The 24,549-nt window shown below is 40.6% G+C and overlaps 1 protein-coding gene across 2 annotated transcripts in view; it reads right to left on the bottom strand.

Annotated features, from left to right (window-relative positions):
- Positions 1–1,854: 1,854 nt before the first annotated feature.
- Positions 1,855–24,549, bottom strand: part of LOC146484978 (lipoxygenase homology domain-containing protein 1-like) — a 44,691-nt gene continuing 21,996 nt past the window's right edge. The window contains exons 23-45 of one of the 2 annotated variants that reach the window (XM_085103864.1): positions 23,788–23,980; positions 22,792–22,952; positions 22,392–22,478; positions 21,791–22,007; positions 19,785–19,939; positions 18,964–19,267; positions 17,349–17,453; positions 17,132–17,237; positions 16,156–16,340; positions 15,547–15,725; positions 14,888–15,164; positions 14,018–14,172; positions 13,154–13,372; positions 11,942–12,158; positions 10,983–11,369; positions 9,611–9,858; positions 8,807–8,939; positions 7,548–7,739; positions 6,825–7,037; positions 5,637–5,940; positions 4,862–4,968; positions 3,352–3,768; positions 1,855–2,452 (exon numbers count right to left, since the gene is read on the bottom strand). In XM_085103864.1, the coding sequence (XP_084959990.1) occupies positions 3,392–3,768; positions 4,862–4,968; positions 5,637–5,940; positions 6,825–7,037; positions 7,548–7,739; positions 8,807–8,939; positions 9,611–9,858; positions 10,983–11,369; positions 11,942–12,158; positions 13,154–13,372; positions 14,018–14,172; positions 14,888–15,164; positions 15,547–15,725; positions 16,156–16,340; positions 17,132–17,237; positions 17,349–17,453; positions 18,964–19,267; positions 19,785–19,939; positions 21,791–22,007; positions 22,392–22,478; positions 22,792–22,952; positions 23,788–23,980 (4,521 nt within the window). In that variant the 3' untranslated portion in view covers positions 1,855–2,452; positions 3,352–3,391. Of the gene's footprint in view, positions 3,769–4,861; positions 4,969–5,636; positions 5,941–6,824; positions 7,038–7,547; positions 7,740–8,806; positions 8,940–9,610; positions 9,859–10,982; positions 11,370–11,941; positions 12,159–13,153; positions 13,373–14,017; positions 14,173–14,887; positions 15,165–15,546; positions 15,726–16,155; positions 16,341–17,131; positions 17,238–17,348; positions 17,454–18,963; positions 19,268–19,784; positions 19,940–21,790; positions 22,008–22,391; positions 22,479–22,791; positions 22,953–23,787; positions 23,981–24,549 lie in introns of both variants that reach the window. The other variant, XM_085103863.1, reaches the window with a different exon arrangement.

The raw sequence follows: 24,549 nt of genomic DNA, 5'->3' as shown, positions 1-24,549 counted from the left end.
TTTCAACAGCAGGATTTCAGTATTTTCTATCGAAATTGAACGCGGAATTTATGGTGTAGTGTTTGAGTTTCAGGATTTCATTGAAGAAATGCACGTTTGGATTAAATGATCAAATGTTTGAATTGAAAAATGGCATGTTTGAATTGACGAAATGCATGCTTGAACTGAATGATAGGCCAGGCAATACAAGGAATGCATGTTTAACTTGAAGAATGGCATTTCTGGATTGAAGAAAAGGGTGCTTGGATTGAAGAATCGAATGTTTGAAACAAACAATTCCATATTTGGATTGAATGATGGAATGTTTGAATCGACCCATTCCATATTTGCATTGAAGGATTGAATGTTTGTATTGAAGGATCGAAAGTTTGAACCGAACAATTGCACATTTGAATTGAAGGATAGAATGTTTGAATTGCAGTATCGAATGTTTGAATTGAAGGATTGAATGTTTGAATTGATAGTTTGAATTTTGACACTAAAAACGCGCCATATTCGCTAGTCCCATCATTAATCAACGTGATCGGTAGCATTCACCAGTTGCTAAACGCCATAAACGCCACAGCTACTTGCTTGTCTCGCATCCTGGTGTTTTGACGTTCCAGCTTTGGGGCTACAAGCTGGCAGATAAATTCAAAAGTGCCTCGAGACACGCGAAAGTTCTCTTTCCACCAGTGGTCCAGATTCCTTTCGTTCAAAAGTCGCTGAAACCAATTTTGTGGCCGCGGAAATGCCCTATGGCGAACGAAGATTCGACGTGAAAAGTCGACGTTCTCTTCTTAAAATAATTTGCTGAACTTCTAAACCTATTTGAAGTGGAAGTTGTAATAAAAGCAGCAAAATTACCGAAAACATTTCACGGTTCGTGTCATCCCTGTTTGCATTTATCAGTGTTTCCCGCCAAATCGGGTAAAGCTTTAAGCCCGCCGCACACGTGAGGAAAGAGCTGAGCAAAATGCCTCGCGAGGCAGATAGCTCAGCCGTTTCCTCTCTTGTGCAGTGAAGTTTTGGTAAGAATTTCGCCTCGCGAGGCGAAATTCTCACCAAAACTTCACCGCACACGAGAGGAAACGGCTGAGCTATCTACCTCGCGAGGCATTTTTCTCAGCTCTTTCCTCACGTGTGCGGCAGGCTTTACCGTTCCCCTTGGGCAATTTATCAGCGCGTAACCGCAAGTATGAAATCGATCAAAACCCAGAGTGAACCCAACCCAAGCTATTTACCCGAGGGGAGCTTTGGGGAAGGGCTGTAGTGTAACCGCACCTATTGTCTATAAGAGTACAGACAATACAAATGACGTCAGATGTAACACGCGCGCTTTGTCAACGGAAAATAAAGCCAATTCCGCTCGCACTTTTTCCATGCTTTTGTCAAAAACATATCGACGGCATTTTTCTATAGTCTGTACTCTTAAAGACCATAAAATGTCCAAAACTTCACAGTGAAACCACTCACTTGAGTCAGTTTTGAACATTTGTCGGATGCTTCATACCTCCAAGACTCGTGGTGAGCTATGTAATTTTACCAGCTAGGATGTGAAATCTCACCTTCGAATTGCATACTGCCAGGATCAGCAACGGAGGAAGCGTTTCAGTGTAATGTGGGGACGTCTTTTTTGTCTAGTTCCTGTGCGGCTTTCTTAGGCCTTCACGGTCAGCGACGTATCCGAAACTAATGGAGAAACAGACTGACCGCAGCGAATTTATAGAACCCTAAGATCTTGAAAAGACACGTGGGCAGCGCTGATCCTAGCAATGGCGTCGGACTTTTTTCTTTATCACAAGCTCGTGAGAATGCGAAAATGACGTCTTTCTCACCTTCCATATTTTTGAGACGGAAACGAAATGCCACAAATGAAAAGTTGAGCATTTTATTGTCGATTAAAATACAACACATTAAACATTCCTAACGTGGTAAAATATATTCAATATATTTTCTTCTTGACAATTTTATAAATACAGCTACGAATAACAACTAAGTGCGCATGTATGGAATCAGGAAATTTGTACTTGCACTGACTGAAAAGTAAATTATTTTCCACAAGTGCTACTTTTAAATCTGGGAATGAGAAAATCAAGACGCTGTTTTTCACGCATTGTCCTTAAAATAAAAGATAAATACACCCACGTGTGGTTTGCTGGTTTCTCAAGAGTATTCGACAACGCACCTCTCCTCGGCGGAGGCTCCTTCAGAAAAGAAGGCGAAAAGACGGAAATGGGAAGGAAAAATGGAAATGAAAAAAAAAAAAAAAAAAGAAAAGAAAAGAGTGGTGCAGCCTTCCCCACGTTCCTGACTAATTCACCCTCTCCAGTCTCTTATTAGCTCAAGTGCGACAACATAACACTAAATTTTTACATGTCCTATATCGTTTCACAACCCTTTCTCGGCAACTGTAAATATTAACATTATTTATACAACATGCAGTACTTCTTTGCGATCCAGCAGTGCCAAACTGAATTTAATAAAAAATTTAATAAAACAAAAGTAATAACACCACCATATTTCGGTCGGTGAAAGCAGTCCCGCATTAAAAATTTCATTTCTAATCTGGTTTGTGACTAAACACGCGGTATCGCATTCACAAAGTTATTAAAAATTTAGTTCCGTTCAGTTGTCCCATCAATTGACTGCCTGCGGTTGAATATGCAAAGAGGACATTTTAGTCTTACGGCGAAACACTACGAACTGGCTGTCCTAATGTACGTTCTCCAATGGATCAAATAGTTAGCCAGGAGATCTTTTTCGTAATCTCACGGTATTACTGGAAGAATCTTCAATGGAGGCTCGTCCTTTTTACAAGAAAATATTTTTAATGACATTCCCCCGAAGAAGCAATCATTTCGGCAAGACATCACTAGTTGAGGAAGGTTATAAAATAAATTAAGATTGAAAACATTTGCGCAAGCCACAGGAATGGTCATTAAATCAACATGCATTTAACGACGGTGCCTACTTTTGTTACTGCGCATACGTTCTGCGGATCTTGAGAAGGTCCGAAAAATCTCTGATTTCTCAAGGAGGGCGCCTCTTAATTCAAAGGTAATTTTGCGCGGATTTATGACTATGCGAAGAAAGAGGATCTTAGCAATGGCTATTGAAATCCAAAAAGAAAATTGGGGATAACCACGCATTTTTCTGAGATAATTACGCTTCAATTTGGAAAAAAAAAATGCCATACACTCTATGTTAAAGGCTTTTAGAACTGCTGTTGCGTAGTTATCTCTGAGAAATGCGTGGTTTGCGCCAACTTTTTCTTTGCCTTTTAATAGCTCTTGCTAAGATCTACTTTCCCCGTATAGTCATAAAATGCGCAAATTTACCTCTGCATTAGGAGGCACCGTCGTTGACGACGCTTTCTTCACTGTTGAATTGAAGTTTCCTACACTCGTTGTTATGACGGCAACGGAAGGAGATCTCGGCAAATCTTGCCGTCACCTTTCTTTTTATCAAGCCACTGACCACACCCAAAAGTCACTTTTTCCTGACTTGTTAAATTAGTGACGTCAACTTTATCCAGCATCCAGCCCGCGCCGAAGCCTTTGTTATCGTGTTCAATGCGCAGGCGCGTCAGCTGACCAAGATCCAGAGCTTCGATCTTGAAGTCGTCGGTTTGTCCTCTCTCAAACAAGTTGACGAACTTTTTGGTCAGCCGTCTTTGTCCACTGTCGCCGTTCGCGCCATATAAGGTAATGGAGACGTTGGCATCGGTTCCCGCGTGTGCCACGTCAGCTGTTACTACTTCCACTAAATACTGAACAGGTTGAAGGTCTGAAACAAGAAGAAAAGTGATAGCTAATTACACACAATTTTGGATCGTAACTTAACACCTATAGTTCTGGACCGAAGACGGAAAGTTGAGCCCAAGATCATGCCAAAATGCGCAAGTCGTTCCAAAACTTGGTACAGTCAACTCCCTTTATTGCGGACAACCTCGGAACCGCGAGTTAGTGTCCTTAATGACGAGAGTCCGTAATAGCGGGAATTTACTACAGTCAAACGTCTATACTCTATTTTTGCCGGGGATTTAGCTGCTGTCTGTATTATCGGGGTGTCCGTAAAAGCGAGTTGCCCACAAGGCGAGAGTTGACTGTAGACTAAAAAACGTACGTGATGGCGCAATGATGGCGCAAGAAGACAACAAACTGGAAATGAAAATTTTGTGCAAATAGAACGGCAATTTCTGATCCAACCGTTTGGAACGGGAAAAAGGAGTACCTCCGAAGGTCGTCCGTTTGTTCCGGAAAATTTTCGTTTGATTCGCGCGTAACAGTTGTATTTCAGCCGGCCAAACCGAAAACTTCCGAAGGTCGTCGTTTATTCCGGAAAATTTCCGTTTGACCCGCGCGTACCAATTGCATTTTAGCCGGTTAAGTAAGTAAGTAAGTAAGTAAGTTTATTAACGTGACTAAACACTTAGCTAACCAGCTACTTTACAGGAATAGTCACAAAATAAAATAGTAATAATAATAATAAAAGGAAAAAGTAATGAAAATGATAAATGAAAATACTGAAAAAGATGAGAAAGATACTATTTACAATGTTTCTAAGATTATTGAATATATAATATAAAATTGTATAAAATGTTTTAAAATATATCAGCATTTGATTACAACATGTAGCGGCCGGCCAAATCCGTATCTAATATCTGTTTCTTGAACAGTTTGTAAGAGTCCGCTTTTCGGTATTCATTCGGTAGTTTATTCCACAGGTTGGCTCCTTCGTATCTGAGTGATTTAAGTCCGTTGGCCAAAGGCCAAAAGGTTCGGTTGAACCGAACCTTTTGGCCAAATGGAAAGCACCTCTAACTACCGATGAGGCGACCCGACAAATGTCAAGTTATGATATTTTTTAACGGATATACCTCGGATGACAGCCATTCTTGGTTTCTCTGATGACTTGCACTCCAATCGAACAGCATCATTTTTATCAGAGCTGAGAGGAATCCATTGACGACAGGGAAACACGTATCTGTAAAGGAAACAAATCGTATAATAACGGTAGATAACAGGTTTGCTGGTGGGTCAGGGAGAAGATCGAGAGAAGGGAACCGAGAATAAATTAACTAAATAGAACTAGCAGCAATTAAACATTCGAAAGATTAAGAATCGCGTTTACGGCAAACGTGAGATTCGCGTTTATGTTTTCTTGAAATAAGGGGTACAAAGATGAGAATAGTGCAAACTAATTCTGGCCTTTAATGCTAACGCAAAACTACTGGATTTGACAGAGAAACTGAAACAGCAAGCGGCAAATATAGGATAAGCAAAGTCACGTGGTCATATCTCACGTTTGCCGTAAACGTCATCCTTAACCTTTCTACTATAGGAGTGCGTTTCGACACTTTAAACTGTATAAATTCAGCTATGCTGGTGAACCCTTTCCTGTTCGTTTGATTTCGTTGTAATGTATTATTTTACGCGGCTTTTCTTTAAGGATTCATATAATGTGGATTCAGTGTGGATCAAATCCGGCTGTGGATGAAAACCTAAGTTTTTCCTACTTAACTACTGTAGTAATCCCACTTTCCCGTGGCGCTGTTTACGCTGCTCAGGATGGATCTAACGCTTAGGTTTGCAACATTCAATTCATTACGAATCACTACTATTAGCGGGAAGAAATCAAGCTGGCAAGCTTACTTTTCTCCTGTTTGAGCATTGGAGACAAGCAGTTCATGCAAGAACCAACCAGTCTCTTTTCCAGTCCCCTTGACCGTGGAGCCTTCTCTTTTCCGGTGTCCTATGGTTACGTGAGTAAGACTGCCCAAATTTTTGGTGACAAATTTCAAAGTGTCAGTTTGTCCACGCCGCAGGAGTTTATTCTTTGCACTGTTTTCTATCTGGTATTCCTGGGATTTTCGCTCGTCTCCTTCCAGCACGATCCACGCGTTTTGCGTTGTGCCAGCGTGCTGCTTATCACTTGTTAGGAAGGTAAGTTCAAACGCTGAAAAAAAAATAAATAAATAAATTTAACAAAAATAAGAATCACAGAGATAGAGAGAAAAACACCTGGAAACCATTTTTGCTTACTTCTCGAATATTTCCTTGCGTGTATTTGTTATTGAATATTTTGACTATTTGACCAGCGTCGCATACTACTGTAACCGGGAAACGAAAGATGAAAAACGCATTCTTCTCAACCTTCAAGTAAATGAAACGAAGCAGCATTCGGCTTAAGCCATGTAGGCTGGTAACTCGCAGAACTACTCAAAAATTCCAAAGTACGGAAACGGCGTTCTATCCTCGCATTCGTTTTAAGGGAGTCGTATTATTAAAAGACTGTGCGAGAATCCACAACACGGGAAAGGCTCCGATTGTCTGGCATTGAATATTCTACAAGCATTTTTTCTGTTTTCCCTCAGGGATAATAGAAGAAGAAGGAAAACCGTTCGCGCGCGTGAAAATTGGCCAGCACGCGGAAAATCGGCGCGAAGAGAGGAGAGGGAAAATGACTTTCGCTCTTCCTTGTATTTTTGTATTTCTTAGCACATAGCGAACGTCTTGTATAGGACTGCTTATACGTTTTGAGTCACAAGTTGCATTGCGGTTCTTACCCGTGGCGTGTTGCGTGAGTAATATCAAATTACAACAGTCAAGATCGCCCGTAACACCAAGGTCCTACAAATACTACAGATTACGGCTCTTACAACGGAACCTGTTTTACGCTTTAGTGACATTAGAAAAAAGAAAAGGAAACTTGAGGTTCAATTCAGTGGCTTCAAATAGAAGCGTGAGTTAAAAACAAAAGAACGGGTCCTTTTACCATCATTTCGCTGCATATGGTACTTTCCCATTAAAAACGCAAAAAGGACTTTTCATGTGACTTACTTGACGGTGCCCGCGACTCCGCGCTCTTCTTGGGGTTTGCACACGTCAGCTCTCGCACCAGACTCCCATCATCCTTGTCCTTTGCGAGCCAGCGGTTACACGGAAAAAGGAAATTCTCGTTGTTAGTCTCGTCGATGACTTCTACGCTTTCAAGAAACCAGCTTGGACCAAGGAGTTTATTGTCATGCCAAATACGTACTTTGGTTAGCTCACCTGAAAAGACAGTGGAGAAGACATGGAAAAATTACACTTATTTATAAACCTGGGCGAAGAAGAAAGGCAATACGGACAGATTTTTTAAATGCAATCTTTCAAAGATTCTGGCAAGGTTGTAGTCTTCTTCGCAGCCGTCGTCTGGGCTCGTCACGCAATGCGCTCCCCAGGGGGAGGGAGCGCATTGCGTTTTAAATGCAATCTTCCAAAGGGTTCTGGCAAGGATGTAGTCTCCTTCGCAGCCTTCGTTCAGTTGGGCTCGTCATGCAATCTTCCAAATAGTTCTGGCAAGGTTGTAGTCTTCTTCACAGCCTTCGTTCAGTTGGGCTCGTCACGCAATGCGCTCCCTCCCCCAGTGGGGAGCGCGTTACGTGACGAGCCCAAAACGACGGCTGCAAAGGAGACTAGCAAGGTTAAGTTGTTGCTCGATCGAAAGTTCGAAACGCGAAAACTAAGTCTAGCCCAGCGCCTTCTCCATCATTCAAGTTACAAGATTCAGTTTGCACTCACCTAAGCTAAGCAAGTTCTTGAAATTGAACACATCAGTATGGTTTCTTTCAAACTTGTCTTTGTAAGTTTCAGAGCTTTTGAGAGCCAACTCTCCGCTGTCTCCGTTCTCACCAAATATCACCATGAATACATTTGCATCTGTACCCGCGCTCATTACATCACCAGTCTTCACGTTTATTTTGTATGTCGTCTCTGGTAATTGAAAACAGACCATGAATTCAAAAGCAGTTGCGATTATATTGTTATTAAAAAGAAAGAAAATAAATAAGTTTACTTATACATGGTTATATTTCAGGGCTACTGAGCCACTTGTGGGGCCGAGTATATAAAGTACATAAACAAACAAAACACGTTTAAGAATTTCAACTAGCAGGAGGCTGACCAGTTGCATGTTTGCAAAGTGCGCTGGTGATAAACTACCGAGAACAATTAACTATTATCCTGCGAAATCGCGCGGAATATCGCCTTATACTATGGCGACGAAGCCGTAGGCCGTGTTGGAAAATCAGGGGATATTCCGCAAGATTGAGTAGGATATTTGTTTTATTATTCACACATTGATAAGAAGGCACAGTTTTACTGCAGAAAAGCTGGAGACGATCTTTATTTTATTTTGCTATTTTTTCTCAACGACACACGAAATTGCGTAGATCGCAGGATATCTGTTGACTACAGACGACGAGTATTGAGTGCACTATGACCATATTTAAGCAGTGTTACAATATGTTGAATACAAAATCCAGTTATTTGAACGCGGGACCTCCGGATGACAAGACCAGCGCACTAACCACTAGACTACTACACTGTAAGCGCACACAGAAGGTTCTTAATTGTAGGGTTCCTACACATTTGTGTATGCAAAATTATTTTCCCAAACCGCTATATTTCTTTTCCGGACTCAAGGTCATGAGTCAAATGATGCACAAGATCGTAATGTCAGGGGCTAGGGTAAGAAGAGAGTTCTCATGATTCCGCGAATAAACATTTTGACTGAGACGAAATTGAAATGAAATTCAACGAGCTGACACAGATTTAACTAAGCACTTAAGCACTTATTTTAGCTTTGAAAAAATCCAGACTTTCCCCCCCGTTTTTCCAGACTTTATCGTCATTTTCCATTCCTTTTCCAGGTCTGGAAAACTAGTTAACTGATTTCCATACTTTTTCAAGAATTCCAGACACTGCACGAACCCTGTAATTGAATACAGCATAAATAGATGGCCGGCGTTCTGAATGCAGAAAGCGGAGCCACAACTTACTGGTCAACATCTCCTCGCCATCGGTTTCCGCTGGTATCTCCTTGACCAGCTTCCCATCTCCTTCTGTTTTGGAAAACCACTGATTGCACTTGAACACGCTCGCAGAATGCGTGTCCATATTCCTTATGATCATCTGTAGAAAAGATGGTTATTACTGAGTCTCATTGATTAGCTCAGTCTTAAAGGCAATGAACATTACATGCAATTTAGAGCAGTTTTTAATTGAGTGTCAAGTAACCAAAGCCAAGATAATTACTCTGGCCAATCATAACAGACGTAAACAGCAGAATGAACCAATCAGAACTCCAAGGAAAAACATGTAACCGGTGTCAAAGGCGGGAAATCGAGTGCGAGCGAAGCACGATGTGTGTTGGTTTTACTTCTCAATGCTTCGGAAGTGGCGCGAATTTTGCAAACCAATCACAAATCGCAGTTCATCGAAACCAAGGAAACGCGAAATTACTTTCCACACTCAATTGAAACCCGCTCTTTTGGACGTATTTACTACGATTTTTGCCAGTTTTACTGGACTTTGAATTACAATCATCGCGACTAAAGTGCAACCTTTGCGACTAGTGGGCCAAAAGAAGTCGCGTGGAGTATTGAAACTGCCGCTCGAGGATATGCTAATCCAGTAAAAGCTAGAGCAAGGTGTCTTGTTTGAGGAAAAACATGACGGCAAAGACAAAGTTCGAGCCAACGACCTACAGACAGAAAGCTGAAGGCGCAAACCGCCAGAATCACAAAATAACTTTCATCCCTACGTGGTACGACACAGAAAGAAGATTACCGCTCTCACAATACCTTTTCCAAAAACCAATCAGAACGCGTTCCTTTGCCGTCGACCGCAATCCTAACTTTCAGCAGCTTGCCCACATCATCAAGGTCCATCCTGATAAGATCCACGCCGCCGCGTTCAAAGCGTGATTCGTCTTTATCGAGAACAAACTCAGGAGTGGTCCCTTCTGAGCCAAACATAATCATGGAGATGGCAGAGTCTGTTCCACCTGATTTCACATCCCCGGTGTAAACTGTGATCTCGTACGGTACATCTATGAGGCAACGGATAATTATATTACGTTGGACTTTTCCAATCAGTTTACAAAACCACATCAGAAATAGAGGATATTACATGACCGCGCGGAGATACGAAATTTCCCTTCGAGTATTGAAAAATATGTTACGAGTGAGCGCAACGAACGAGTGAAATATTTTTCAAGACGCGAAGAGAAAATTCGTATCTCCAAGCAGCCAAGTAATGTTCTGTTTATTATATAAACTCCAATGAAATTCCAAATCATTGCAAAAGGCGCGATTTATTACGTAACCATAGCAACGGTGATCTTTTCACGTGTAAAGATAACAAGTTATTTTCACGTGTGAAGATATCATGTTTTTCCGCGAAAGTTCACCTGGTATTTCATTGGTGTTTATATAGCAACAAAGGTATATTTAAGGCGGTGTTAGACCGGTTGCGCTCGAGCAAGCTTCCCTAGACAAATTTTATGACAGGTTTGGTTTGCTCGTGTGTAAAGGTTGAACAAGATTTCCGTGAAGGTGAAACCGGAAAATTTTTATCGTCCACAGGAGAAAATAAATGTTGTTAAATGCAGAGATGCAAAGCAAAACTTGGAACAGACCTTACTAGTGTCATGAAACCTTTCACGGTATAACATATCTTACTACGGATAAAGCAATAACGAGACGAGTTGCTACTTTAGTGGCGTAAAATAGAACTCGTCTCGCAACGCGATTAAGAGAATATTACATATTGCATGAACGCTGCCTTCAAGTCAAATCATCGAGTTGAAAATTTCACGTCTGCATGGTTAACGATCCTACTTCACAATACAGAGACTGAGACAGTACAAAATTATTTACATGCAAAGCAACACGCGACCGAAAACAGCTGAAAAACGTAGATTTCGATACATTTGGGGTCTGAAATATTCACTCAAAACTGACGATTTCTTACAAAACGTCTTTCTTATCAAACCAAGTTTTATAAAGCGTTTTTCGTTGCATCTCCTGGCCATACGAAAATGAAGTATGACAAGAAATGATGGTGAAGTGCTTCCCACATTTAAGTCGATGTTTGAAATGTAACCAGCTACAAGTGCTACCAAATTTGGGTTGCATTACGTCACAAGAAAGAAACAAAGTACATGTAACTCACGTGGTTTGTAGGTGACCAGCTGATCATCCGAGGCGGACAAAACTCGTACCACTTTTCCATCTTCCTTGTTCTGAGCAAGCCATCTGTTGCATGGGAAGAAATACTTCTTGCCGCTGGTCGGGACATCAACCTCGACTTCCTTCACAAACCAGCCGCTATCAGCACCGTAACTGTTACTAGAAAGCTCGACTTTCTTCACATCTCCAACATCCACGGCCTCCACTGAAAATGTTTCTGTTAACCCTGGTGTAAAGCCCTCTCGTTGTATCAGCACCAGCGGGATCTTTTCAGTGGCTGCTTCAGAGCCTATCAGTACGATGTGCGCCTGCGCTTGAGAGCCTGCATCTGATTGGTCGCCCGTGGTAACGCGGATGGTGTAAGCTATGGCTGTGACAAATGGACAAAAAGACAATTTCAGAGAACAAAAAGCATGCTATGGCTGGAAACTTATTTCTGCCGCTACATAATCTTAGGGCCTACGTGTAGCTCCTGTCATAGTGTTCTTTTTTCTTAAATACGAAACGTTACTCCACACTGTCTCTCTTCGCCCAGGAATAAATTGGAAACTACCGAGGGTAAACCTGTGAAGTGTTAGCGTCCCATTCTGTAAGGAGTAGTAATACTCCTAGTTGCCTTAAGGTTCGGGAAACTAGGTTAACCTCCAACCGTATGGGTCATCTGTGGCTTGTCTAAACCTAATCTTAGGTAAATAAATCGCACATCACCTGCTTTTTTTTAACCGCTCTTTAAGTCTACCAAAATATATCGTTCCTAGTGAAAGCACTTTGGTGTAACGGAATGAATTAGTAGTATGCTGATACAACAGAAGAGTCCTCAGAGAATAAACGTAACCAAAAACTACTGGATGTTATAATCCTGCACCATTAAATTCTCCACACCAAAATTAAAATAAACGTATGACAATTATTAAAGAGAGTTTATAGGCTGAGCATACTAACCTTCACGAGCGGCGGCAGCTTCCTTCTTGCCCTTACCAAATTCTTCCATGAAGATAGCATCGGCCGTGGCACTTCGGCTGGCTGTCGACAAATTTTCGTTGCTCCGAAGCAGTGAGCTCCGGCTGCTTCCGAGGCTGCTTCTACTGAGTCTTCGCGGGCTGAGGCTTCCTTGGCCCAGAGAAGCCATACTCATGGTACCAAGGGTGCTGCGTTCGCCCTGGGAAATGGGAGTGGTAATGAAGAAGAGTAATTGTTTTGGTCAAGGAATGTTGCACGAAGGGGAGAGGGAACAGGCGTTGCAAAGTCTCATGACACTAACTGTAGAATCTTAGCCAACTCTAAGCTAATAACAAATGGCGTCACATGACAAAACTGTTCTTCAGATTCAATATCACTGGATGAATGGTTTCACTTCAGGAAGAAGAAGAAGAAGAAGAAGAAGAAGAAGAAGAAGAAGAAGAAGAAGAAGAAGAAGAAGAAGAAGAAGAAGAAGAAGAAGAAGAAGAAGAAGAAGAAGAAGAAGAAGAAGAAGAAGAAGCTTTTATTTAAAACAAGGTAATTCCTTCAGTAATTATAAAAAAAATTACTGCTATCAACGGAAGCCCTAATTACAACGTCAAAAATTCTAGAAATACTAAAAAGATCACACACATCAAAATGATAGAAATATAAAACTATTAAAAATCTACAAAACTACAAATTTTGATTAAAAACAATGCCGCCGTGAGAGAAAAATGCCTTTTTTGTTGACTCTAATTTAACTCTCGGTAGTCTAATGTGGTTGCTCTGTCTAGTAGTCCTTTCGATGCAGTCCTTATTAAGATTAAATTAATTAATAAATGTTCTTCAGTACTTTCTTAACTAAGGCTAGAACATGTTTCTCTCGTCTATCAGATAAATTTTCATATTTTAAATACTCGAGGGATTTATCGCTACTATTTGATTTCATGACAATTCTAGCCGCGCGTCTCTGGAGTTTTTCCAATTCGCTTGAATTTAGAGCACCCAGCAATTCCATGCTGTCTCACAATAATCAAAGATAGGCAATATAAAAGTCCTATAGACAGGTTTTTATTAAATCTAAAATGTTTTAAAAATCTGATGAACTCTAACCTGACAGCAAACATACGGAGATATGAACGAAAAATCCGGCAAGCACTCTAAAGAGTTTCAATGAGCTACTATAAAGTAAACGGTTTCAGTATTCCATACCTCGTAACCTTTCACGTAAAGTGTTCGCTGAATTTTTCCTCCCTCTTTTTTCTTCGAAAACCATCTCTCGCAAATGAACGGAAAAAGTTTGTCTGTTTCTACATCCCGAATATCCACACGATCCACGAACCAGGAAGGACTGATGTTGGAATTGTCGTGCCGAAGCTTTATCTTGTAAATATTTCCAAGTTCGGCGGCTTCCACAGTGAAAATGTCTTCCTGTCAAGTTGAAGAAGAAATAAAAACATTAATTCAATAAGAGTGGCAACCAAAAACAGAGACAAGCTCAGTAACATCACAACTGATATTAGTGTGGCCATTTAACTGGGCTTATTTAACATTCACAAACTGACAAATTACAACCAACTAATAAAAGGTAACACAACAAACTTCTTCAAACTTTTTTTGCAAAGGTTACACTAGGTCAAGTCAAGTAATCTTTATTTTGGCAGGGTGGCCATTTCAGCACTAGGCTGGTATCAATAGAGGCCTTTTGCAATCTATGACTTCTACAAACTAAAACTCTTAAACATGTACAATAAAAGTCAAAAGTGAATAAAAAATTTATAAACATCACGTAATAAAACAAAAAAGTTAAACACTCTCATTCAAATGATCATAATTCAAAAACAGAAACATCCTTCCCTATTTTAAACATCACCACCACGGGCCTGTAGAACACGATAAAAAGTACCATTGTAAAGCACTGTTCAATACCTTTTGTTTGATTTGTCACACTCGTGATTCACACAAATGATTCAAACCATTCACATAATACAAGATTTTAACTGGCATAAACGATATAATAGCCTAATTGAGCGAAAACAGTATTGAAAATTCCTGGCACAGCAACTTAGCACTCACATTCCTTCTCTCAAACTTGTTGCTGTTTGTTTCTGACTTGAGAAGCTGTCTCTCGCCTGTGTCACCGTATTCTCCATATATGGTAAGAAACACGTTGGCATCAGTTCCCGCGCCTTTTACGTCACCAGTAAACACGTGTACTTTGTACTTTCGAACTGAAAATGAAATCATACATCTTGACACTAGGTAGGTAGATAGGCAGGTAAGAAGCTCGGTTTGTAGGTAGGTAGGTATGGTAATAAGTAGATAGATATGTAGGTAGATAGGTAGGTAAGTAGGTAGGTAGGTAGGTAGGTAGGTAGGTAGGTAGGTAGGTAGGCAGGCAGGTAGAAAGGTAGTTAAGGTGGCAAGTAGATAGGTAGGTATGGTGGTACGGTAGGTAGATAGGAAAGGTAGGTAGGTAGGCAGGTAGGTATGGTGATACGGTAGGTAGGTAGGTAGAAAGGTACGTAAGGTAGGTATGTAGGTAGGTATGGTAGTACGGTAGGTAGGTAGATAGGTACAAAAGGTAGGTAGGTAGGTATGGTGGTACGGTAGATAGGTAAGGTAGAGAGATGGGTACATAAGGTAGGTATGTATGATGTAGGTAGGTAGGTATGTATGGTGGTACGGTAGGTAGGTAGGTAGGTAGATAGATAGGTAAGGTAGGAAGGTAGGTAGGTAGGTAGGTAGGTAGGTGCGGTAGTACGGTAGGTAGATAGGTAAGGTAGGTGAGTAGGAAGGTACGCACTTGATAAAGTAGGTAAGAAGGCGAGGAGTTGGTAATAAAGTAGGTAGAAGGAAGATAGGTAATGGTATGGGTAGGAAGGTTGGTGGGTGTCTAGTTAGGCAGGTGAGTGGGGGGAGGAGGGTTCCAAAAATAGTACTAACGTTCTAGCGTTTCCTGGTTTATTTCCCTTGTCTCAAATTGCCCATCTTCCGTTACTGACTCCTCTACCACCCTCTGTGGAATCAGCTCCCTCACAACAGAGCCATCGTCCTCGTCCTTGGCTAGCCACCGTTTACAAGGGAATGTGTAAGTAGTGGAGGTTTCACCGTCTTCTTTCAAGCGCCGTACTTCCACTTTGTCAAGATGCCACCCTGGAGTCATGCCTTTATTATCGTGACCAATCCGGATCTTCTCGATCACATCACCGACATTGTCCAGCTGAAAAACAAAAAGCCGTGGTAAGAAATATACGACGCCGTACAGAAAATTACCGGAATGTTTTGAGATTTTATCGCTAGTAAATTAGTTTTCACCTCCCAACTTTTCAATATTTTTGGCACATGTGACTTTTGTGCTATTTGTCACAAGAGCTCCCCCCCCCCCCCCCCCAAATCCCTCTTGAGAACAAAGCTCTGCATTGGCGTGGAAACTTACATCAAGATTACTGCAACTGGTACCTTAACCTCTTTCTCCAAAACAACAGCAATTCAATTGCCGTTTGATTTCATTCTCTAATCCTCCTGTAACTGAAACGCACAGGAGTTTCTGACCCTGCGGACAGTGCAACAGACACAATGAAAGTTTTCACTGGCTAGCTAACCTCCTTAACGAACTGGTCAGAAGAGCCTCTCTTGAAGGAATCCTTCTTCTTCTTTGACGTATCTGCTAACATAACTTCTTCAGTGGAGCCATCAGAGCCGTACAACACTATGTAAACATTTGCAGAAGTGCCAGCTCCCATCAAGTCACTTGTGTACAGTGTCATCTCATATGGAACGTCTGCAAGAAGCCGAGTGCATTTATATCAGAATAACCTATGAAGGTGATTGCGAACGTTTGTTAAGGTAGCAGCGTGCATGGGCAAAGTGATCAGGAGATTGCATATATTATTAAGAGAATTGCAAACATGTGACAATGCATAAATTATTAAGATGATTGCATACATGTAAGTGGCCGAAAAAATGTTGATGCCATTATGACAGCTATTGTGTGTTTGTTTTCATGCTCTTACTCAAGAATGAGCATCAAGGTGTGAATGCCCAAGGAGTAGCATTCTGTTTTACATATATGGCAAAAAATCTTTCATGGTAACGGCCGCAATTAAAAATAATATTAAAAATAAAATTCAAAATTTTGTGACACTATAACTGATCTGTAATAGGAATGCGTTTGAGGTGAGGAATATGGTGTATACGATCACTGTGCTTACATGGAGTGTATGTTTCCTCAGCGTCCACACCAGGCAGTAGTTCTCTTTCCAGCTGCCCGTCATCTTTGTCCTTATCAAACCAGCGGCCACAAGGGAACACCAACCGCTGACCTAGAGATGGGACGTCGATCAGCAACTTGTCCAGAAACCAGCCAGCAAATCCGCCTTTGTTGTCATGGCCAATTCTACAAGAAACCAAGTGGTGACAAGTCTTAATTATAAAAAGATAAACTGTTACATACTGTTTTCTATTCTACCTTCAGGGGCCAATTTTGTTAATGATTCAAAACACTACAGTTAGCTCAACAACAACAACACAACAACAATAAACTTTATTGAAAATGTACCACCGTACATACCGTAAAAGTCATATACCAGTATATAGTTCATACCGTGTCAGCGTTAACTACACTTCAGGGAAAACCCAATCCTCTCCAAGTTTTGCTAATTAAAAAGAATGTATTCTTACTGTAACATTTTGCTAAATTTTTGTCAAATTTTCGGTTTCAGGAGTTCGAAGGTCGACTGAAATTTGACATTTGCATTAAAACAGAGACCACTCCTATAGTTGAGATGGAAATACGTTGGAGGCCTATGCGGAGGAGGCTTTTAATCTTTCCTCGCTTCAGCTCCATTAACAGTTCGTTCCGTTTCAACTACTGCGATGGCGATGGTCAAAGACATCATCACCCCACCACCCCACCCCTCGTCCCCGTCGCGGCCCCCGCTCGACCCAGGCACTATAATACTCGGTCGTGCAACAAAGCGGGTAAGACTTTAGTAGGGAAAAGAAAATCGATAATTCAATCAAATCCAAAAATATTTTCGCAGAAATGGTTCGAAAATAAATGGTGGTAAGGTACACTTTAATGCAAATGCCTTTTGCACAATACTGTATTTGAGCTTCTGGTAGTCTCATTTCTGACAACTGCGCTTTGTACTTTTGAATATCTTGTTTTATACAACACATAAATACCTGATCTTTTGAATTTCTCCAACTTTGGCGTCGACGGTAAAGACATCTGTCTGACCGCGTTCAAACTTGTTCTTGAACGTGCGTGAGGTTTTTAGAGGAACTTTGCCTTCAGAGAAAGGTTGACAATGTTAGACGCGTTATCGGGAGTCGACTGTAGGATTACTACCACGGGGAAAAAGCCTGGAGAAAAATTAATTCACACTGGACTGGCACGAACCTGTATCTCCCTCCTCTCCAAACATGATGATGTAAACATTTGCGTTAGTCCCCGCACCTCTGACGTCTCCTGTGACAACTGATACTTCGTATGTGTTGATGCGGGCTGCAGGAAATCATAACCACGTTACATTACGTATCAATTTACAAGGTACGTCGTTTCGTTTAGAACTTAGAACTACATAGAGCGGTTTTAAATTGAGTGCTAAAAGCATTTCGCGTTTGCTTTGGTTTTAATCTACCGCACTTTATGATTGATTGAAATTTCGCGCAATTTTTCTCAACCAATGGGAAGCCAAAAAAAAACCAATCGCGACTATCGCGACTTGTTCGCTCGCGTTTTCCCGCGCTTGGCGCCGGTTACATGTATTTGCGTCGAATTCTGACTGGTTTAATGCCCTGTTTTCGTATGCTGTGATTGGCCAGAGTGATTATTTTGTTTTTGTCTTACGATACTCAATCAAAACCGCTCTAATATAGTTGTTAATTAAACTAATGTGGTTCTGAACAAACTTTTTGTCTGGATGATAGCCTAAACTTTGAACACTCGGATGAAAACTATTTAACAGTCTGTTCCAGTGCTGCTATCTAATAAGCTGCACAAGATGCTGCTGGCCTATCGAGTCTGTGAGGGAAAACCTACTCAATTTGACCAATCAGATGAAAACCAGTAAGCAGTACTTTGCTGGGATGCTGTCTACTATGGTCTATCTGGTGGTTCTCACGTTCAAGTCTGTTCAAGTCTGTAGATGAAATCCTAAAGTGTGACTATTCAACTGAAAGCCACTGAGCAGTACTCTCGCATGGTGCTGTTAATTATGCTGTACAAGGTGACAATTCACGATTGGTTTTGATTTTGCTTCTCATGGGTTCAGCAAGTGGCGTGAGTTTTATCAACAAATCAGGGAGCACAGTAAAGCAAAACCTAAGCAAACGCGAATTACTTTCCATACTCAATTAAAAACGCTCTATCGTTTCTGTCGTTATCGTACACTCATCAATTTTTCTGGAACTTGAATTACATTCGACGCGGTTGAAGTGCAGTGTAAAACTTTTGCCTAAGTTCTAGTTAATAAAACCCACGCCAACCATGCTAACTTCTACTCAAACCAGACATTGTCTGAATTGTCACACATCGTCCTTGCCCACTAACCGTTGCGTTGCGTGACGACCAAAGTAACAACTACATTGGAGAATAGGTCCAGTCCTGATGCAAAATTAATAGGGAGTTTAAGCAGAAACGACGACGACGGCAACGAGAACGTCATAAAACAGTAGCATTTAATTAGCAAAACAATGTCCCGCACGTTTGTTATAAATTTTCGTACATTTCTGTGCCGTACTCGGCCAAACAACAACGTGAAATGACTAGATTTAATTAAGGTTTTGTGGAGAACGTGAGCACATGAAGGCAAATTTTTCATTCTCTGTCTCGACTTGAACACCGTTCCTACCAATTATGTTCCTCGATAGTTCGGCCACATTGTATAAGTTGAACGAATTAGAATAATCGCGAAGTAACAAAAGAAACACGATTTTACATTTGCAAGTGACGCTTCCGTTGGCGTTGCCGTCGTGGTTGCTTAAAGTCCCTTATAACAACATTGTTACCCAACCTTTAGCCTCGAGATCAACTCCATCAACATTGGACACAATGCTGGCTTTTCTGGACAATGTTCGTTTTCTCTCCAATCTAAGGGCTCGATCATCAACTGCAACAAGTTCGCGGGAGATCTGACCGTCATCTTCACTTGTTGCCAGCCAACGGTTACAAGGAAACACGTAATTTTCCTCGGCTAGTTTATCGTTGATTTCAACTCTGTCTAGATGCCAGGCAGATTTCAGACCACTGTTGTCGTGCCATACTTTGACTTTGCTTATTTTACCAAGGTTCACACAGTTGAACGAAAATATATCCTCCTAAAAAAATAAAAAACAAACAAACAAAAATTGATAATAATAATAATAATAATAATAATAATAATAATAATGATGATGATGACAGCTAATAATAATGATAAAGATTATGATAATGAAAATTATGACAAAGCCTTTTTACTGGAAATTCCATTCTTATAATTTCTTTGAGAAAACGTGGAAATGCTTTTTACATGTATAGTATTATTTCATGCACGTTGATAGGATTCTCACCAATTTTTGATTAAAAATTCCCGCGTGCTACCATTTTTGACTTAATGCCGTAATACAGGTGATCTGTTCTGTTTTGTTTGTATCAAACAAGTGTGAAAACAGTTTTTGTTTCAAATATTTCCCTTTGTCATACACTTTATAGCACCCAATTGCAATTAAACTTAGACGAACTTGGACTTTATAAAACTTAAAAAGCCCCCTTTTCGATTTATCTGTCCAGTTCCAGTAAGCCCACACACCTCTATTGGGGAGCTATGGTAAATGCAACATAAACTACAATTCTTACATTGTTCCTTTCAAACTTGTCCATATGGGTCTCAGATTTTTCTAGTTTTCGTTCTCCAGAATCACCAAGCTCGCCGTACACACAGATGAACACATTCGAATTTGTCCCAGCACTGAAGACATCTCCAGTAAACACATGTACACGGTATGTGTTCTCTGGAAAAGACATCAACAAAGCTTCAAATCAGTAAAATCTATGAATAGCAGTACTTATCAGAAGAAGTGCCAATAACGAAACAGGGAAATTAGGGGCTTGAGCCTTTGTAAAGCTTCAACTCAGTTAAATCTATGACTAGCAGTACTTATCAGAGAAGTGCCAATAACGAAACAGGGAATTAGGGTCTTGAGCCTTTGTAAAGTGTGTTTATAAACAATTTGCCGCTTGAAGAAGGGTGTGCGGTAGTCTTAGTGCAGTAATAAATATCGCCATCCTTTTTGTAATTACAGTGAAACCTCTATTAAGCGGACACCTTCGGGACCTTCCCAAGAGTCCGCTTAATAGAGGGTGTCCGCTTAATAGAGGTTTGTAAAAAATTGCGCAGCGTTTGTTAACGATTAATATTTAACGGCTACTCTGTACTGTGATAAAGTTCCATTTCCTTAAGGAAGCTATCCAGAGTTCAAGTTCAATACATTTCATTACCAATTTTAATTAGTGTTTTAAATGCAAAAACATAACAGCAAAACAGTAACGATAATAAGCGCGGTACATGGACTCTTTCAGTGTTTGTACAAATTAGTTATTTCTTAAAGTAATCATAAATTGAAGATTGTTCCTGGTTTCGAATAACTATTTCCTGACGCAGATCTGTTGATTTAGACAGGACCAGCGAAAGTTTCTCATTCCCTTTATATCTTGCATATTCGAGAAGCTTTTCGGCCATTTGTAGCGCTTCCCGGTCGGATTTGATTTCCGGTGCCTTCTCTTCCCCGTCATCCACACATAGCGCTTTCGCACCAACTTGTTCTTGTATTTCTGGTTCTTGATCATTTTGAACCAAAACGTCCTCCCTTACTTTTGCTCTCCATTCTGGGTCAGAGGGGTCCACGAGACCGGAGCAAACTTCAAGGTCGTCGTCACAACAAACAGATTCTTGCGCTGGACAAGAAGCATTGAGAGAATTCACCAGAAATTGCAAGCTTGACAGTTCCTCGCCTTCAAAAGGGTCATCCTCATCCTCCTCCACTTCTGCCTCGGGATATAGGCCAGTAAGCTTGAAACATTTAATGACCGTATCACTGGAAACTTCGTCCCATGCCTGTTTTCCCCATTCAATGGACATTAGGAGATCAACGGATTTGACAATCTCACTTGCATTGACTTTGCTGCAAACATGACGTAAAAGGCGCTTCTTGTATTTACATTTCCAGTTTGCGATGATTCCACTGTCAAGTGGCTGCGTCTTTGACGTGGTATTTTTGGGCAAAAACTTTAAGGCGATGTTCGAAAATTTCTCCTCGAGATTTGAGGAGTGGCAAGGCGCGTTATCCAAAAAGAGCAAAATGTTCCTTTGCCTTCGCTGTATACTATACTATATATTGTCAATTCAGTTCGGTGTCCGCTTAATAGAGGTTTTTAACAATAGAAATTAGCCAAATACAATTTATTTTAGTGTCCGCGTCCGCTTAATAGAGGTGTCCGCCGAATAGGGGGTCGTTATAAAGGGAAATATAAGACGTAAATTTCGGGACCCGGCTTAGTGTCCGCTTAATAGAGGGTGTCCGCTTAATTGGGGGTCCGCTTAATAGAGGTTTCACTGTATGTCTATAACAAAAGAGATTTTAATAAAACCTTGAAGTAGTGTTTTATTACTCTGTGTAAAAACTGAACGAAAACTCAAAATAAAAACTGTCTTAGTTTTCTAGTAGGATCTATAATGTGTAGTGCTTGAATTCTCATTGTTCATTGTGTTGTTTACGCTTATTCTGAATCTCCGGAGTGATTACTTTGATACCTTCCTGACAACTGCAAATTATTACTTTCAAACATCATTATAATTTATTTACCTGGTAGTGAGCCCCGCCTTGGTTTACCACTAGCGTCCACTGGCACCAGTTCCCTCACGATCTGGCCGTCATCCTCATCACGTGCCAGCCAGCGGTTGCACACAAACAAGTAATTGTAGTCGTCACCATCGCCCATCTCTTCAACTTCCGCACCCCTGGATTTTCTTCGCCTGTCACGTGGCTCTTTGGCCTCACGCTTCACTCGGCGAATTTCAACCTTAAGGAAAATGGAAATAAGCTGACCTTGTGAAGTGTATATTTAACAATTAGATTATGAGCTCGAAATTTCTATCGCGTGATAGTTGATGAAGGCAAAGCCCGAGTTAACTATCACGCACAGAAATCGAGAGCGAATAATCTAATTGTTTTAGTATAAATCTACTATTCGCTCAAAATTTAACAACCAGGGCTGGAGACAGGTGTACGTCTTTATTGAATAATGATATAAATAGGTCACGCCACGGGCTTCTCACTCTACTCACTATCTACAATAGAATAGATAGTAACTAGCCAATCAAAGAACAGCATTCGTAATAGAACGGTAGTAGATTTATACTAATTAAGAATGTTACACTATTTGCTTTGGTACAGAAGATGTTACCTTTTCCAAGAACCATGCTGACCGCATTCCATTATTGTCGTGACCAATTCGAATTTTTATCAGCGGTCCAATGTCTTCACACTCCACCTGTGGGATTTAAATAAATTAACATATGTAAATTTCCGCGGAGGGAAAAAAACAACCACTACCAGAGAAATTCTTGTATATTGTACAACTATTTATGCCTCACTTTTGATTGTTTATTTTGATTCCTTTCAATAACAACTTCCTGCGTAAAAAAACTAAAAATTTCCTACACTACATTATTTTAGGATTGAGCCCACGTTTGTTCGTGCGGCCTTGAGCGTGAAAGCATCGATGACAAATAACTCACTGGACAAGAGTATCCTATATACATCCCTGATTGAAACTTCTTGACAAATTGAACATTTCACCTTACCTTGAACTTGTCGACCTGGCCTCTCTCAAAGTTGTCGGACTTGTTTCTCAGGTCAAACTGGTCTGACTTGCCTTTCTCGCCGTACATAACCAGAAACACATTAGCGTTTGTGCCAGCTCCTCTCTCATCACCCGTGTACACTGTCACTTCGTGCGGCATTTCTACTCACAGAAACAAGCAAAACGTTTTCTAATTAGAAATCAAAAGGGGTAACTTACGTCGTAGATCAAATTAGATCTCTTTCTAAGGAAATTTTAACTTCTTCGTGAACTAATAAGGAATAACCTAAATAACGAATTACCTATCAGCCTTGTGTGTGTGTAGTTTTTTTTTTTTTTTTTTTTTGGTAAGGGAAAAGGAAGGTATTAAATAGATGTAGATTCATGTACTTTTGACAAAAGGCTATTTGTTCTTTAACTAAATACATAAATAAACAGTTCGTCTGGGAAACTTGTATTGTTTCAAGTCCACTGAGGCCAACATTTTGGTTGGCTAAAGCCAAATTTCGGTTCGGTTAGAGACACTAAGTAACAGGTGACTAAAAGAAAAAAATAAAGTTGACCTATTCCACGAAAATGTCGAACGTGGGGTATCTGCTATTGAACACGATAATCATTGTACTTCAAGGATGAATTATTATTCAGTTAAAAAGTGGGTGTCCAGAAAAAAACCTGCAAATGCAAAGACAAATTTCACAGCTACCAGTATGGTAGCAATAAATGCGTTTTAGAGTGTTTTAGTCTGAACGATTGCAGCAGACGCGAAGAAGATAATGAACCGATAAGAATGCGAAGGAGATGTCCACACATAATTGGCAACAAGCGTGGGAATATGCTTGCGAGCGAGTAATGATTAGTTTGGGTTTTACTATAAGAAAGTGGCGCGAACGTTTTTAACCAATAAGAGAACGCAGGAAAGGAAAACCAAAGCAAAAGGCAATTTACTTTCGTCCTTCAGTTGAAAACAATTAATACATTAAAACTAAAAAATAATTACTTGGATTGGTATGAGTTTGCTGTCCAGGGTACAGTTCCCGCTCAATCTTCCCATCATCCTCATCGTCAGCCAGCCAGCGGTGACATGGAAACACCACATGATCTCCGCGTGACGGAATGTCTACAGTGACGTCATCAAGGAACCAGCCTGCACCGGCGCCTTTATTGTCATGTGATATACGGAGCATTTCAACCTAAGCAAGAAGGCAAAGATAGCTTTTCGATGATGGGTCTAAAACCTTTTGAACCTTAAGTTATCCAAAGTGGTTGATAACTTCTTAGACTGTACATGACAAGTCAAATGAAAGCTACTAAGCACTACTTTTCTTTGGTACTGTTTATTATTCTGTACAAGATGGTTTTACCTTTTGAGTCTGTAGATGAAATCCTACAGTGTGATCAGTCATTTGAAAGCTATTGAGTAGTACTTTCCTGTGGTGCTGTTTATAATGCTGTACAAGGTGGTTCTATTTTTTGAGTCTATGGTATAAAACACCTAAATGTGTCCATTCATTTGAAAGCTACTGAGCATGACTGGGTGAACTTTAACAACTTTATTCTTTGATTTATACATGGTACATTGATACATTGGACTGGCTCGCAAATAGCCAAGCCAGTCTAGGCGGTCAAAGATTATGATTATGATTATGAACTTTCCAGGAAGTGTATCACCTAAGTTCCCAAGTAGAATTTCCAAGGTCCCCACGGGTCCCCTTGTATCGCTCAAGCTATAAGTATGTAACGCGGAAAATCGTATGTTCGA

The sequence above is a fragment of the Pavona decussata genome, unplaced genomic scaffold, assembly GCF_977016875.1.
Source record: "Pavona decussata unplaced genomic scaffold, jaPavDecu1.1 SCAFFOLD_28, whole genome shotgun sequence".
NCBI lineage: Eukaryota > Metazoa > Cnidaria > Anthozoa > Scleractinia > Agariciidae > Pavona > Pavona decussata.
The sequence above is the reverse complement of the archived record's forward strand: the minus strand, read 5'-3'. Positions and strand labels throughout refer to the sequence as shown.